The sequence below is a fragment of the Castor canadensis genome, chromosome 4, assembly GCF_047511655.1.
Source record: "Castor canadensis chromosome 4, mCasCan1.hap1v2, whole genome shotgun sequence".
NCBI classification, from domain to species: Eukaryota; Metazoa; Chordata; class Mammalia; order Rodentia; family Castoridae; genus Castor; species Castor canadensis.
The window spans coordinates 161,938,553-161,956,044 of NC_133389.1; the positions used below are offsets into that span (position 1 = coordinate 161,938,553).

Consider the following 17,492-nt stretch of genomic DNA (forward strand, 5'->3'; position numbering starts at 1 on the left):
TTCTGCACATTGTTATATAATAGTCTTACAATAATTTTAGCAAGGATAATCCAAATTATTCTGCTCAAGCTTCAACATAATCAGTATAAAACCCTGCAAATGTCAGGATTTTCTGCAGCTTCCCAAATTTGCCTCAGTTCACCACTCATGCATATGAAGCAGCTATGAGTAATAAACACTAGTGTTAAATTATGTGTAGCACATTTGAAAGATATTTTGGGGTAACAGAGACCCTCTTTTCTCAGTGCATTTCTGTGTAAACATTCTGTTCATTCTATTTAATCTTGTCTGTCATATTTACCAGGTTAGGAAAACAGAGACCCTCTTTTCTCAGTGTATTTCTGTGTAAACATTCTGTTCATTCTACGTAATCTTGTCTGTCATATTTACCAGGTTAGGAAAAAGAAATAGGAAGGAAAGTCTGCTACCTAGTTTCTGTAGACCTGCTTTACCAAATGATCAACAGATAAGTCAGTGAGTTCTTACCAGTTGAGAAGAAATGAATGCACTTGAGAGACAATGATGCTTTCATAGATTTTAAGAAACTGTGTTAGTTAGCTTTCTTGTTGTTACAGAATGCCTGCCATAAACAATTTATGGGGAGAAAGAATTATTTTGTTCACATTTTAGATACTTCACTCCATCATGGTGAGGAGGGCAGAATGGAACAGCTCATATCATAGTAGACAAGAAACAGGGTGGAGCCATAACAGGGAAGGGACAGGCCAAGACATAGTCCCGAAAGACACTCTCTAGTGACCTACTTTCTCCAACCAGGCATTATTTTCCACAGTTATACCACCTCCCAATAGTCTGTTCAAACTTTGAATCCATCAGTGGATATAACTTTCCTGAATTTGATGAGAGCATTCATGATCTGACTGCATCTGGAAGCATTCTCACAGACACACCCAGAGGTGTGGGTTACTAATCTCTGAAGTACTTCTAAGTCCAGTCAAATTGACAAGAAATATTAACAATCACATTCCCATTATTTGGCTTAGTTTGCACATTGATTTATGTAATATAGCTGATTTTATCTAATTTTGTATGTTATTTGCTGAAATATTTCCATTTTTCTAGTCTAGGTATTTAAAGTTGTTTTGTCAAAATGGTAAATATTTCAGGTTTTGGGGACCATAAAAATGTCTATGGGAACTAGTCAACTGTCTCATGTAGTGCAAAAGCATTTATGACAGTATGTAAACAAGCAGGCATGGCTGTATTATAACAGACTTCATTTCTAAGAACAGTTAACTGACCCTGACTTTTTTTTCCCATTATTGAGTGGTAGTACAATCTCCTTCCATCAGATAATATTTTTTCTATAGTGTTTCTAGAAATCAAGGTACCAGAGTTAGTGTATCTTAAAAATAATAACAATTAAAAGGATCAAAAAGGACATACATTTCTTTTTCTTTCTTTTTTTTAGTGTGTTATATACTGTTGAAAGAGCAAGATGTCCTCTTTACTGTCCTTCAAACAATGTAATCACACTCTTGTCTCAGAGTCTTTGCACTTGAAGATACTATATCTAGAGCATGAGTCAGCTTTTCCTCTTTGGTGCAGATTTGGGTTAAGATAGCATTTTGTTCAGTGCTGATGATCATTCTGAAGGATACAGTCCTGAATGTTGAAATCCTAAAAGCTCAAATCCCTAAAACCACAATTCCTGGGTGGGGGTAGTGTGGGTAGGGAGAGGCAATATAGAGGAGCAGAAAGCTGAATTCTGGGGAAGGAAATAGTTTAATTTTTGATTGTACCCAGGATAGTAGCCCAATTACTAAATCATACTACTTCCTGTCCTTAACACATAATACCATGCTTGCCTTCAAAAAAAGTGCTGTTTAGCAAAGAATGAAAGAAATTGACAGGCTCACCACCTTTGGAATTAAAAGCACTCATTCACTGATACTTCGATGAATTATTCTTGATGAATTATTTAAGAATTAACTGCTGAAGAAGATAGATTTATATTTGCCAGTAAATGAAACATAGAACCTAGTGCTGGTGGAGTGGGTCAAGTGGTAAGAGTACCTGCCTTGCAAGCATGAAGCTCTGAGTTCAAACCCCAGTACTGACAAAAAACAAACAAAAATAATGATTCTTAGAAAAATAGTGTGTGCTTCACCTGTGCTTAATTAAGTGGCACTTTTAAAACTGTCCCCACTGTTTTTTTTTTTTTTTGTCAACTATAAACGACCTATTCTCCTGTTGGATCCTAAAATTATAGAACTTTTCTGCTTATTTTTGTATCAATGATTGGGTAAAGTGTAACATTTTACAAATGTTTGTTTGGTGATTTGGTGGGCTTTGCAGAACAAAATGGATTAGAATTTAAACACCAAATCATAATGATAGATTCAGAATTAGGTGTGATCAAGGTCTCCACGTAAACTTCAAGGCATTATCAGTTAAGTTTGTCTCTTCCACTTCAGTGTATTTCATAGAAACATTAGTTGAGTAGACTGGTCACACATACGGCAATGAGGAGAACTTTCATTTAAAAATGCATTGTTTATTTTCCTTGGCATTCCTTCCTGCTGATGACATTATAGTAGCTTTAAATGAATTAAAGCTACAAATGCCTCAAAAAGCCAGCCAGCTTACTGACTAGTTTGAAAATAATTGTGTGCATGGTAGGGTAAGATAACATGCAGTGGTGTTGCTGTTCCATCACCAATATTGTTTCTGCCAAACTTTTGGTCTGTATACAAGTACATGCTAACTGGATTTCTGAGTATCACACAGAGGATGGGAAAACTTAATAGGGAATATTCATCTCAGGATATACTGAATTATAGAAGAATTTCAAAAAGAGTATGAACATATTCTTTGAGTTAGCCATACCCTAAAAGAAAGAGTAGTTACTCATCATGATGCAAGACTTTAAAATATAGCAGTGATTGCAAAGTCAGGCAGGTATCATGGGCAACATACGTGCCATTCCCATAATCTACCCTTGTAATATGCTTTTTCATATGTTGAATTATATCTTAATTTTTTTCTTTTATTCCCTTAATTTGTTAATTTTTTTTACAATTCATTTTCCTATATATTTTAGCAATTTTGGCAAATTTGACTCTGCGAAAGTGCATTATAATAATAACCTTGTTCACTTTGTATGTAAGCATCATGTGTGTACATAAAAACTTCGAAACCTCCTCAGTAGATGATATCCTTTTTGTACATCTGCATTTGTGAAAGATGAAGTCTCTTCAGACCTCAGTCTTCGGGCAACTGCATATATGATGGTAACTGGTAGATTCAGAGTCCATTACGGTATTTCAGGTGACTATGGTTATCAAGATGGGTGCAGTGACTTGTACCTTTTACATTGACCACTTTCTTTGTGAACATGACCTGTATGCACAAGCCTGTTGTAATCATGTGAGTGTCATTAGTTATATCTGAGTGTTTATGCATGTAAAATATGTAATATTATCTATTTCATTGTGTAAAATGGCCTGTGAAGTGTCCTGTCATGTTTTTATGTTTGGTAAATAAACATCCTTTATAAAATGTAAATAAACAACTTTTATATAATTAGTCTTTTTTTCAGAATTATATTTTTGGGATTTTTATCCTTACATCAGTGTTTATATTCTATATATTGGTGGCATTAGGTTTTGAACTCAGAGCCTTGCACTTGCTAGGCAGGTACTCTAACCACTTGACACATGCCTCTAGCCCTTTTTGGGATCTAAAAGAGGAATTTGATCTTTTAGGATTTCAACATTTTGGATTTTGTCTTTGGGCTTATAGTCCCAATCCTACTTTATCAATGAAGTCTTCTGTCATTGTACATATACGAAAACCTGCTTCACACACACATTTGTCATAGACCTGACTCTTCCTATCTACAAGCCTCTGTTTCTCCCTAGGAACTTAGTACTGTCTGTATTCTACATATATTTTTATTTAGTTATTCATATTCTGCCTCCATCTTTGTACTGTTGTATATGAGCACAGAGACTTGTTTCTTTTCAACAATGTTTTATCCCTAGTGATTAAACTAGTCACTGGCACATAGTATTTAAGGAAATTTTTGGAAAAAAATGAATGAATGGATGAGTCATTGAATGAAAAGCCTATCTGTACATTAATAAAAGCCTTGATTTTTACAAAATAAATAATATGCGTTTGTATTTAAGGAGAAGAAAACAGTTCTTCCTTCAAGGCATGCAGTACCTGAAGTAATAGAAGACTTTCTCTGCAATTTCCTGATCAAAATGGGGATGACCAGAACTCTTGATTGCTTTCAATCCGAATGGTAAACAATTGCACAATTAAATTGTTGTCTGGAAATGGGAACAGCATTTGCATTTATACTTTTAACACTTTAAAACTCTTTGAAGTGATGCAGCTTACCTAAATGTATAGAAAACTTTCCCATCTCCACTTTTGAAACCACAGTGTACACCCCCAAATAATCAGGATAGCCATTTGCAAAGATATTTTTATTAAACAGCCTTTCTGTGTATTCAAGTTCAGTTGATTTTCAAGTCATCAAGAAAATGGAATATCTCTCGAAGTTAACAAAAAGCTATTTTCTGAAATATTTCCTTCTCTTTTTGCATAATTATTAATTATATTATTTCTTGTATTTAGATTGTCTAATAGTCCTACTTTGTTTGCTTGTTTTATTTATATAGTGTAAATGCCTGCTTTTGCCTTACTTGCTGATTGTTATTTTTCTAAAACTATTGTTTCATTAAAAAGTAAGTAGGATTGTATTTTCAAATATTACCTAAAAGCAAGATTTCATAGTTGAAAATTTTAATAGCTTATTATTTATTAAAATCAGCAGACATACCGTCTTTATTCCTTTGCCAAAACAATAAGGTCAGCAGGCATGTTTTTGCATTACTAACACTCCTCTAAGGAGTCTTATTAAATGATAGATATGAAAGGTTTAATTTTTAGCAGTTACTGCATATTGTAGAAGGAGGGGTTAGTATGATGTACAAAATGTTTGTAGTGATTTTGAACTAAATTTTAATTTTTAATATGGGGTAATTTGTAATTTTCACTAATGCAGCTCTGGTGTACTTCTTTGGCTTGTTTCGGTTTTCATCTACTAAGAGCATGCACATATGAATAATCAATTTTATTACTTTTAATTGCACATGTAAGTTAATAATTTAATGAGGAGAACAAATTTTAATTATCTAAAAAAAAGAAATTTGGTGATAGAAAAACAATACTGCTTTTAAATTTGGAAATTGTGTGAATGATTTAGCCATGATTATTTGAAGTCCCTAAAGAAATAATTGTCAGTATATTAGGACATGCATTTTCTGTCAACTAGGTAGATGATTAATTTGCTGATAATAAGAAAGTGTTAGGACATGTAGTACTTACTTACACATTAGGTTCAAGTGTGAAACGATTTCCTTAGGGAAATGTCCACGTACAGTCTTAAAAGTTACGTAATCATTGTCATATTATCCTTTTAAATTAGTAATATGAATTTATAAGATGAAATTTCAGGAAAACATGAGAAAATAAGTATTAAGATTTAAAGAGATGCCAAGTCAGTGCACCCTTTAGCATAATAATACAACCAAAAGGTAAAAATTATATAATGTATCTCTTATGAGTTGAGTTAATATTGTGGTTCAGCTAATTTTTTCTTGTCCTCTGCTGCTAACTTATAGTGAGAACACCCTGGACTGGATAATTATTTCACACAGAACATTTTGATTTTCCTCAGAAACTTCCCCCTTATGGTACATAGTAGTTATATAGGCATAGTGAATGAATAAATAAATAAATAAATAAATAAATAAATAAATAAATAAATTTTGGTAGCGCTGAGTTTAAACTCAGGACTTCTTGCTAGCTAGGCAGGTGGTCTATTACTTGAGCCAGTTTTGCAGCTATTTTTCATTATTACTTTTGAGGCAGAGCTCACTCTCAGCCCAGCCTTTCCTGGAATTTGTGCTCCTTCTTTCTCAGCCTTACATGTGTTGAGAGCTCAGACATGCATCACCATGCCTTGTTGCATGAATTATTTTTGTTATAAAAAACACATAGAATATTGTCATTACTGTGAATTCATTTCATCTTACAATGATTTTCTGTTGTTACTTTGTAACAATAATCCCCAAAATTAGGCAGCAAAATTGATTGATGTTCTTTCAATTCTCAAACAGTAAATGCAGTAAATACTTTAAATCCAATGTCAGAAAACTAAGACCCTTGGGCCAAATTTGGTTTGCCACTTGGTTTTTGTAAATAAAAGTTTATTAGAATCCGGGCATACCTTTCTTTTAAGTGTTGTCTGTGACTCTTCTCACACTATAAAAGCAAAGTTAATTAGTCCCAACAGAAACTATGTGGCCTGCAAAGCATATTTTGCAGGTTCTAAAATATTTATTCTACAAAAATTCATCAAGCAATGCTTTCTGTAATGTATATAGGTGAGTATAGTAGGAATTTGTTCATACAAGGTTCAAAGTTTGTTCAGTGTTTTTTTATGTCTATGTTTGAGTACCAAGAACAACTGTAGTTTACCCTGGTGAGCAAAATTAAAGAAGGGTTTATAATGGAGAAAATATGGTAGTAAATATAATATATATCATTAATTGATATACATATTATAAATATTATTGTTTGAGACTGGGGTCTTGCTAACTTTTTGCCTGGGTTCACTTTGAACTGTGATCCTCCTGTCTCTACCCCTTAAGTAGCTGGGATTACAGACTTGAGCCACCATACCTGGCCTGTGAAATGTTTTTCTACGTTCAAGTTGGTTTTTATTTAGCTTTATTGGTTGGTACATTCAGTGATTAAAGTTATAATTATTTTCAGCCTATCAGTGATTCTCTTATGTTCTTTTTCACTTTACTGAGAAAACGGAAAAGATCCATGCCTCACATTTCCCTCTTTACCAATCTGCTGCCTCTGTCTACAGCTGTTCTTCTTTCTCCTCTGTCATAGATACTGGGTGATGTAGGTGTCATTGGTGGCCAGACTTCCTCTTGTAACTGGATCCTGGCTTCTCCTGCCTACTTAAGGATGTTGCTTATTCAGTATTTGTTTCTCTCTTTCCTGCTTATCATTTTTTACTCTCTCTGCTGGATCATGCCTACAAACAGTACCATAACATCTCACATATTAAAACAAAAAGAAAAACATACTCTGAACACCATGTCCTGTTTTAAGTTCATCCTTATCTCCTAGCATCTGCTTTATTGGCATATTTCCTTTGATAGGGTTTGTTGCTACTTTCTCATTTCCTACTTTGTCATACCTAATCCAGTTTGGCTTTCATCCACATTATTCTACCCAAATTTTTTTCAATGATTTTTACATTGCCACTTCCAGTGATGTATTCTCAGTACTCTTTCAATGTCCTAGCCACATTGTCACAGTTGCTCATTTCTTTCTTCTTGAAATCTTTTCTTCATTTATTCCCTCCGCCACAGATCTCTCCTATTCTCCTGTTTACTTTGCTGGCCTCTTTTTCTTAGTTTCTTTTAGTAGTGTTTAGTTTTTTTCTCCTAACCTTGAAACAGTGGAGTATTTTTATGGCTTAGTCTTTGGAATTCTTCATTTTTCTTGTTGCATTTACTACTTAGCTTGTCTTTTCCAGTGTCATGATTGAAATAATTTCTATATACTGATGATGCTCAAATTTGAATTGCCTATTGTTACTTTTTCTCTGAACTCTTGACATGGATATCCAACATTCATGTTCACTTGAGTATATGCTAGATGTATGAATGGAAATAATTCCTTGATTCCTCCAATTACCCAGTTCCTGTTGTTTTTGTCCTCACTTAGTAAACAGCTGTCTGTTGCTTAGTAGAAATTTTGAAGTCATCCTTGATACCTCTCTTTTGCTAACACCTGACCACCAAGTCATCAGAGAATCCTGTTAAACTCCACTTTTACAGCATGCCCAGAAGGTACCCATTTATAAGCTCCACTGCTAACCACTTTTGTTCAACCCACCATTCTATCTTTCCTGGACTACTGAAACAGCCTACTAACTAGTCTCTCTGATTCTATGCTTGGTCCTCTAAAGTTTCTTCGAGAGGCTTATCCTTTTAAAGCCATCCTTCCCATGGCTTCACCCTCATTCAGTGTAAAATCACTTTCCTATCTCTGGCTCTCACTGGGTTTTTACTCTTTTTATAAATGCTAAATGCTCCATGTCTCAGATCCTTTGCATTTACTTTTCTGTCAAGCCCTGGATACTTCCTCTTCCATAGATCTACATGGCACCATTCTTTATTTCTTTCAAGTCTCTGCTCAAATATCACTTTGTCATTCATGCTTGTCAGTCATGACCATTCTCTATAGAATAGTTCGAACCCTTCTGCCAATCTTTCCCCGTCACTTTCTCTTTCCCTCTTATTTCTTAGAATTTATCATCATCTCTACTAGACTAGAAACTCCAAGAGACAGGGAGTGGGATAATTTTAGCAACTTCACCAATATTTAGAGCATTGCCTGGAGCATAGGAGATGTGTAGTTATATTTTATACACTGTGAGGGTATTAGCACCTAGAAATTCATTAATATTTCATTTTAATAATATTTTAATATTGATGTTTTGATTTATAAATGTAATATAGCAACTAATTACTAACAGATTTTCTGAGATTTAACAGTTTGAATTTGTACATAAATTAAGCCAGTTTAGTAGAGAGAAGTGACATACAGCTTTTTGTTTGATTTTATCCTAGGTATGAGCTAATACAGAAGGGAGTAACTGAACTCAGTTCTATTGGCAATGTTCCAGATGTCTATACACAGATTATGCTTTTAGAGAATGAAAACAAAAATTTGAAGAAAGATTTGAAGTTCTTCAGACAGGCGGCTGAGTATGTTATTTTTAAATGACTTTCATTTTGGACTAAATAAAAATGAGAGGAATGAAGTTTTTATGTGTAATGTATGAGAAATTTAAATTTGCAGGAAAGAATTATACATAAGTTACAGCTGTAAAATGTGAAAGGTTTCACAAGCAAATTAAGTGAAGAGAAACTTAACAGAAACCAAATAATTCCCACATTTTTCTTTATTTTCAAATTAATGAAAGATGTGATATTTTTTAGTGAATTATTTTAGATAAATGCTGTTTACCAGTCTTTTTTTGACAAAGAAGAATGTGAATGTGCTGATTGGGGGAACATCTACTCACATAAGACAATGTTGTATGGAGAAATCAATGCTTAGTTATGTTGGACAGTTCATGGTTTATTTATGCTTTATTTGTTATCTAACATATTTAGGAAGGGGCTTTCTTTCTTAAAGAATCATGTTAATACAAAAATTAGATTAACAGCTGGGTGCTGGTGGATCATGCCTATACTCCTAGCTACCCAGGAGACAGAGATCAGAAGGATGGGGTTCGAGGCCAGCCTGGGCAAATAGTTCTCAAGATCCTGTCATAACACAAAAACCCAATATAAAAATGAGCTGGAGGAGTGGCTCAGAGTGCCTGTCCGGCACACATGAGGCCTTGAGTTCAAATCCCAGTACTACTAAAAAATTAGATTAACAGTACTACCATGTAGGAAGATAATATAAAGACATAAAAATAATTTAATGTAAGGAAACATGACTGCATTTGCAAAGTGGAAGAAATGGTTAAAATAGCCTTTTATTTTTAATGATGGTAGTAAATAAAAGAAAGTTTGATTATCTAGTTATTATATGCATTTATAGGAATGTTTTCGCTTGGTATACAAATTTCACATTATTTGTGGGTGTACTGTTTAGAATTTTACATTTTGCATAGATGTATGTGATAATCCACAAGAATATGTTACTAGAACCATTGTTCTTTTTATTCTTGGTTCTACTTCTCAGAAAGTGTTTTTCACTCTTTGTCTTGATGCTTACTGTGATTTTGAATAGACACAGAGTGAATACCCTGGGAATTTGATGCAGCACATCTCCACAGTGCTGCCTGGCATCATCTACAGTTCCTGATCTCCTTTGAATTATTGCTTGAGCTTTCTAATTTCTCTGTGACTACATACAACCTTTAAGCAATGAGTTTCAACACAGCAATATTAAATAGTCATTGTTGATTACTGGCTATTTATTGAATATTATACTTAAAAGTCCTGATAAAAATTATACAAACTGCTATTCATGTAAATTTTGTTTCAATGTTAAAATAAGACATAATTAAAACAGGTGCAACTCAAATGAAATGTTTCTCATTTATTTTTGCTAAAACATCAAATTATGGTTTTAATTTCAATAGCTTGAGTTTATTTCTCAACACTGTCATTCAATGTAATTAAAAATCTACTAAGTTAGAACAGGCAAATATTTGCTTTAATTTACATTATATGGTAGATTAATCTACCTTATATGGCAAATTTAAAGGAAAGTTTCTTGATTCTTAGTTGATGATTAATATTAATTTTGATGAGTGAATATTAAGCAGGTGTTATTTTTTGGTAAAATCTCTGTAGCCTAATTCTTCTGATATATTGTAAGAAAACAAAGAATGAAGTTTTATATTTTCTCCAAACTATGTCATGCTATAAGCTTGCCTCAAATTGTAATTATTTTCAATTTGACTTATGAGAATATTTTCCCATAGTAGTTATTGATAAACATGAGATTCTTTTTACAGAATTTGATTAAAGTTTGCTTTTTTAGGATTAGGCTGTTTGTTAAGATAATTATAGATGTAAATACCTTTTAAACATTAGTATTCAATATGCAAAAAAGAGTCAAATTATAGATATGTTTTATATTTTCTTTGATTACATTTAATGATGCATCAAGAAAAACCAGAGAAATTATTTAGCTATAAAGTTGATATTTATCTGGGAGAGAATTGCCATGGAAAGAGTAGTGAACTTAAAATACCTAACTTCAATATTCTACCATTGATTAACTCAGTTTCTTGTTGGTAAACTGGGAGTAATAACATTATTGATTCCTAAGGAGTGATGTGATAATTAAATGATTCAATCTATGTTAAAGAGCTGTGTAAAATCATAAAGTGCTTTGAAATGTCAGCTGTTATTACCAATATCTCTGAAAGTTGTCATCTCTAGGATTTAAAAGGAATCATTACGTTGTTAATATTTTTGAAATTCAGCAATGATGCAGGAAGAAATGAAAGGGGAAATATTTTATGCTAAATATCATTTGCAGTGGTATAATTGAATCTAGGAATTGTCTTTTTCTCTGTTATGTTAATCAGCTTTTGAGCAACAGAAGTTTTCCTCGTACTTACTATGAATATAGTTTTTTCTTCAAAAATATAAAATTTAGGAAATCATTGTTGGGAAGATTTCCTTACAGCTATTTTAAAGGAGAAAATGTAATATTAAAACAACTTATAGTGGAGGTAAAATATATTATATAGTGGATACTGAAGAGGAAAGATACAATTAATAGTTTGATATCATTCTTAGAAAAGGAGAACATAACATTACCTTTTTACTGAAATGTGGGCCAATTCTTATTTTAAATACAGAGATCAAGAAGTGACGTGACCTGTCCCATATCTGCAATGGATTGATGATAGAACGAAGGCTAGAGAGTATCACATAGAAACCTAATGTCTCTCACAAACTTCAGATAGTTCATAAACAGTTGACATACCAAATGCTTCACCTTGGTTTGAGGAACATAAATAATTATGGTGGGTTTTATGAATTAGGAAACTGCTTGATCTTGAAGCCTGTTTCACTAACATTTTATGCCTTCTCCTCCTCCTATAGACAATGCAAAAGCTCAGTGTATGGGTTAATCCCCAAAGCATGAGTAGTCTGTTTTTTATCATACCTTTTCTCAAGTGGCCTTCTAGACGTTAAAGAACTCTTTCCTTTTAAATTTAGCAGCTATTTTCAACCTGTACATTCTGTTTTTATTCCTGTCCTCTCAGTTTCTGTGGCAGCATGCTGTCCTGTCCTCTTTCTACCTTAGTGCCCAGCTCCTTTTCCTCCACACTGTTGACTTTCCGAAATCCCAGTAAACTACAAGTGAGTATTTACAAATATAACATGTATCAGCAGATGGTGAGTGGTATGAAGAAATAACATGCAGTAAAGGAGACAGAGATCAACAGGGTGCTATTTTACATAGTTGTGGGGGAAGTCCTCTCAGATAGCTAAAGACATTGAAGGATCTGAAGACACTGAAGACCATCATGTGTAAACTTGAGAAAATGGAGTTCCAGGTAGGGGTGAAAGGAATTATAAGGAGTATATAGTGAAGATAGCTTGGCATGTTAGGGGATTAGCATAGTGACTACAAGAAGGGAGTTAGAGGTGGAGGCCTTGGATAGAACTTTACTTTTCCTTATCTGAGTGAAGCTAAGTGTGATAGTTTTGAGAAGAGGTGTAATGTGATGTGACTCCTGCTTGCTTGGTAGTTCATGCCTATAATCCCAGCTATTTGAGAGGGAGAGACTGGAGGACCTCTGAGAGTTCTAGGCCAGCCCAGGCAAAGTTAGTGAGACCTAAGTCTCAAAAACAAAATAAAAATACAAAGGATCGAGGCACAGTTCAAGTGATGCGTGCACAAGACACTGGGTTCAATGCCAGTGTCTTCAAAAAAGAAAGACTGTGCTTGTTTATCCATCCTAGTATAGTGAACACAGTGCATTGTGTGTAGTATATATTGAGTGGATAGAATAGCACCATTATCATTGTTGTTTGTATCACTCTTATTATTAGCATGACGTTGACACAGAAAAACAACCAAAGATGGTCTTATAGAAGGGAACTCAATATTTATTAAATATTAAATTGTAACATTTAATTATGGACAAAATAGAGAGTCTGGAAATAAATCCATGCTTGCATGGTCAACTGATCTACAAGGGTACCAAAAATGAGAACCAAATTGTAAAACCCCTAGAAGAAAATGGAAGAAAAACTAATGATACTGTTATTGGCAGTAATTTTGTGGATGTGACATCAAAGCACAGGCAAAATAAAGTCTAAAATTAAACAAGCGGGACCACATCCAAGTAAACAGCTTCTACACAATAGAAAATAACAAGATGAAAAGTCAACCTGCAGAATGGGAGGAAACATTTGCAAATCATATAGCTAATAAGGTGTTAATTTCCAAAATATATACAGAACTACAAATCAATAGTAAAAACCTAAAAACAGCCTAATGGAAAAATGGGTTAAGGCTTTGAATAGCTATTTCTTTAAAGAAGGCATATAAATGGCCAACAAGTATATGAAAAAAAATGCTCAATGTCACTAATCATCAAGGCAATAAAAATAAAAACCAAACTGAAATTATCTCATGCCTCTCAGGATGGCTTTTATCAAAAAATACAAACAAAAACAAAAGATAAGAAGTATTGGTGAGGAAGTGGAAACTTGCTCATTGGTGGTAATGCAAACTGGAGTACTACCATGGAAAATCGTATGGAGAATGCTCAAATTAAAAGTAGAACTTCCTATATATGATTCACCAATAACGTTTCTGGGTATTTGTACAAAAGAATTGAAATCAGGGTCTCAGAGAAACTAGCATCTTCATATTCATTATTCACAACAGCTAAGCTGTAGAGGCAAGAACATTGACAGACGGCATGGATAAAAAACACGTGGTGTCTTCATACAGTGTAATCTATTCCGTCTCTAAAAAAGGAAACTCTGCAATCTGTGATAATATAGATGAACCTTGAGGACATTATACTAAGTGAACTAAGCCAGTCACAGAAAGACAATGTGTGATTTCACTTACGTGCGGAACCTAAAATAATCAAATTCATAGAATTAGAAAATGGAACAGTGATTGTGAGGGACCCAGGGTGTGGAAAACTGGGTGTTACTAATTAATGGACATGAAGTTTCATTCTAGAAAAATGAGTAAGCTGTATATATTTGCTGTATATATCTGATTTTAGCCATTATCAACTTTTGCCATACTTATTTCCTTTCTACCCCACCCATTCCTTACCCTGTACCAATTTATTATAGCATATGTTTTTTGCAATGTTTTTTATGACTTATGTGCATCAAAAAGTACAAGTATAAAAGTGTTAACTTTATAATTTTGACAAACAGATAAACTCTTAAATATTTACACTCATCTCAGTATCTATTTATAGCTATTCACAAATGTCCCTTGGTTTCCTTCTCCATCATTCTCTGGCCTAACAATTCCAGTTTTGGCTTTTCTACTTTATATTCACTTTTCATATTTGAGCAAACATCAGAGTGTCCTTTTGTATGTTTGTCATTTTACCTTCAGCATAGTCTGCGTGATTTGTCGATGAGTTTTGCATCTAAGAGCAGTTTGTTCCTCTTTACTGCTCAGTACTATTCTGCTGTAGACTATATACCATGGTTTGCTTGTCCCTTTTCCATTTGGTTGTTTCCAGCTGTTGGATATGATGAACACAGCTGCTATAAACATTTATGTATATTGTATTTTCATTTCTTGTGCATAAAAACTTAGGAGTGACATTTCTGGATTAATTTGTGGATGTCGAACTTCATAAAAACTGCCATTTGATTTTCCAACATTCATGTTAGGCCATTATACTTTTTTAGTAGCAATATGTAAGAATTCAGGTTGCTCCACCCAGTTACTGGCATGGAATATTGTTAGCCTTTTTAAATTTTATCCTTTTTAGCGATTGCATGATGGCATCTTTGTTTTTGATAGGCCCTTTCCTGATAAGATGTGATATTGAGCAGATTTTTTTGTGCTAATTGGCCATTTATTTATCCTGATTTTGATATTTTTAAGCCTTCTGTTTAACTTTGATTGGATTGTTTATCTTATTGAATTGCAAAAGTTCTTTGTATTCTCTAGATACAATTACCTTGCAGAATATTATGAGTATTTCCTGTCAGACCATGGCTTGTGTCTTTACTTTCTTTTTTGTTGTTTTTGTTTTGAGACAGAGACTAACTATAAAAGCCCAGGCTGCCCTTCAAATTGGTAATGGCTCAGGCTGACTTCGAACATGCAGTACCTCTGCCTCAACCTCCTGAGTGCTGAGTACTGGGACTACAGGCATGTCTGACCACACCTGGCCACCTTCTTCACTTTCTTAATGCCATTTTTTTGGTTCTACTGGTGTTTGAGCTCAGGGCCTCATGCTTGCTAGGCAGGCACTCTACCTCTGGCTTTAGTTATTTTTTAGGTAGTGTCTCCTGCTTTGTGCTTGGAGCTGGCCTCAGACTATGATTCTCCTACCTATACTCCTGTATAGCTGGAATTCAGGTGTGAATCTCCACACCCAGAACTGTTTGTTGAGAAACAGGGTCTTGCTAACTTTTTGTCCAGACTGGCCTTAAGCCATGATCTTCCTGCACTCTGCCTCCTGAGTAGTTCTGATTATAGGCATGTGCCACCATGTCTGGCCCCTTACTGTTTTTTTTTTTTGATGAGATGATTTAAATTTTGATGAAGTCTAATTTATCTTGTTGATGATATTGCTTTTGATATTTTATCTAATGTAATCCTGCCTCCCTTTAGGTCACAGAGATATTCTTTTGTTTTCTCCTAAGACCTTTAAAGATTTAGAATTTTATTTCATCCTATGATTGGTCCTTAGATTCTGTGTATAGTGTAAGGTAAGAGCCACCAGTTAATTTTCTTCTTTTAAGGAATATTTAATTGTCCTAGCATCACTTCTTGAAAATTTTTCTTTAAATCTCCTTTAAATTTCTCTTGAATTTTTGTTGAAAATCAATTAATCCTATAAGTGTGGGTCTATTTCTAGACTCTGTTCTGTTCCATTCATCTATTTGTTTATCCTTATGCCAAATAAATCTACAAATTGATTTTTGTAATTTTAAATGAGTGTTTAATTAAATTAGTGTTATTCTTATGCCCTTGTTCCTTTTTCAAGATAGGCTGCCTATTCTAGGTTCTTTGTATTTTCATAGAAATTTTAGGATTGGTTTTTTCAATTTCAATAGAAAGACATAGTGAGATTGGAATTAAATATATAACTTAATTTGGAAAGAGTATCTGTACGTATAAACATATATATCCTGGAGAAGGATTGATAAGTTCACAAGTTTGTGTTTCCTATTACATAGCGTGTTTCTCCATTATTTAAATATCTTTTTAAATTTAATATTGTGTATTTATGAAAGATCTTGAAATTAATGCCTTTTAGATTTGATTGGTGCATTTTGAGTTCCATATAATAGAGACTGGGTCTTGTGTTCATACATCTCTAAGACCTATACCGTGCTTGGCACATGGTAGTAGCTTAAGCAATTGTGCTTTTAATGTCTAGCTTCATAATTAAGCTCTTAATATTTTTAGAGCAGCTAATTGATGATTTTTGATGCTTTCATAGCATGATTTTGGAGTAGGCATCATTTTATTTTCATGATGGGGAATTTAAACAACTTTCCATTAAGTTAGGTCTTGCCCCACCTAGAGAATTGTCTCCCTTTTCTGAGTTTTTACATTAAGGAAATATAATGCAGACAAAAAGGGTCTATTGAGAACCCTGAAGATTTGGTATAAAATAATTCTAAGATTATTAACTGGAAGATGGAAAATCACTATTTTAAAAACAATGAAACATGATTATATTACCTTCTACCGGAAAATATAGACATAAAGACAATTAAAATTAAATGTCAACTAATATTCAGAAAAAAATAGGAGCTTAATTAAAGGGCCCTTATTGCACTTACAAAATTCACTTCTATAAAAGGTCAAAGAGTGCCTAGCTTTTGTGAAGATCCATTTAACTTAATGACTTTCAGAAACAATAACTGTGAAAATAAAGATAATAATGAAGGCCATAAAATTTCATGCTTTAGTGTTTAGGTAATTGCTTGTTAAATTAAGAAGGTATATTTTCTGGACATGGGTATACCCCTTTCTTTTTTGGCTAAGAATATAATGAAAGTTTTGCTATAATCCGGTTGAATTCCATTTGGTCATTCAAAAATGATTCCAATATTAATTTTAGTGAGTTAAAGTAGTTTGTTTATGACCAATTGAAGTTAATGAAGTATTTGGTAGTTATATATTATCAAAAGTTACTTTGGCTCATTTGGTGTATGAGAAAAATATGTGGCAAAAATAGCCTGCTTTGATTGTTGCAGGTAAACTAGAAAATGATTGTTTTCTCTTGCCAAATAATGATAACAGAATAATTCAAGAATTTCATTATTAAATGGTCATTCTAAAATAATTACTTAAGATTATTTGGTTAATATTATTTCATCAGGGATATTCACTTAAACATAATCTTTGAAAGCATACTTTTAAATCATGTTTATATCATGTTGAAAATGGAGTTTCATGGTATGATACATATGTATATTAAGATACACATATTACATAGCTGAATTGTAGCCATCAATGTGGTGGTTCAACAGTCATTGTACCATCTCATTAGGGCAAGGCATGTGTGAATTATATTCTATATGATATACAAATTTAAATAGACTGTTTCACTGAATAACTTTTGATTGTTCTTGAAACAGAATCTCAGTGTTTCCTGTCTGTGTTAATAGTTTTTTTTAAAACACAAAGATACTCTACTACTG

General features: G+C 33.3%; 1 protein-coding gene across 4 annotated transcripts in view; it reads left to right on the forward strand.

The window, feature by feature from the left end:
- Spag16 (sperm associated antigen 16) overlaps positions 1 to 17,492 on the forward strand; it is a 985,522-nt gene that overhangs the window by 17,079 nt on the left and 950,951 nt on the right. For all 4 annotated transcript variants that reach the window (XM_074071657.1, XM_074071654.1, XM_074071656.1 and 1 more), the window contains exons 4-5: positions 4,155 to 4,273; positions 8,700 to 8,837. In XM_074071657.1, coding sequence (XP_073927758.1) covers positions 4,155 to 4,273; positions 8,700 to 8,837 — 257 coding nt within the window. The remainder of the gene's footprint in view (positions 1 to 4,154; positions 4,274 to 8,699; positions 8,838 to 17,492) is intronic.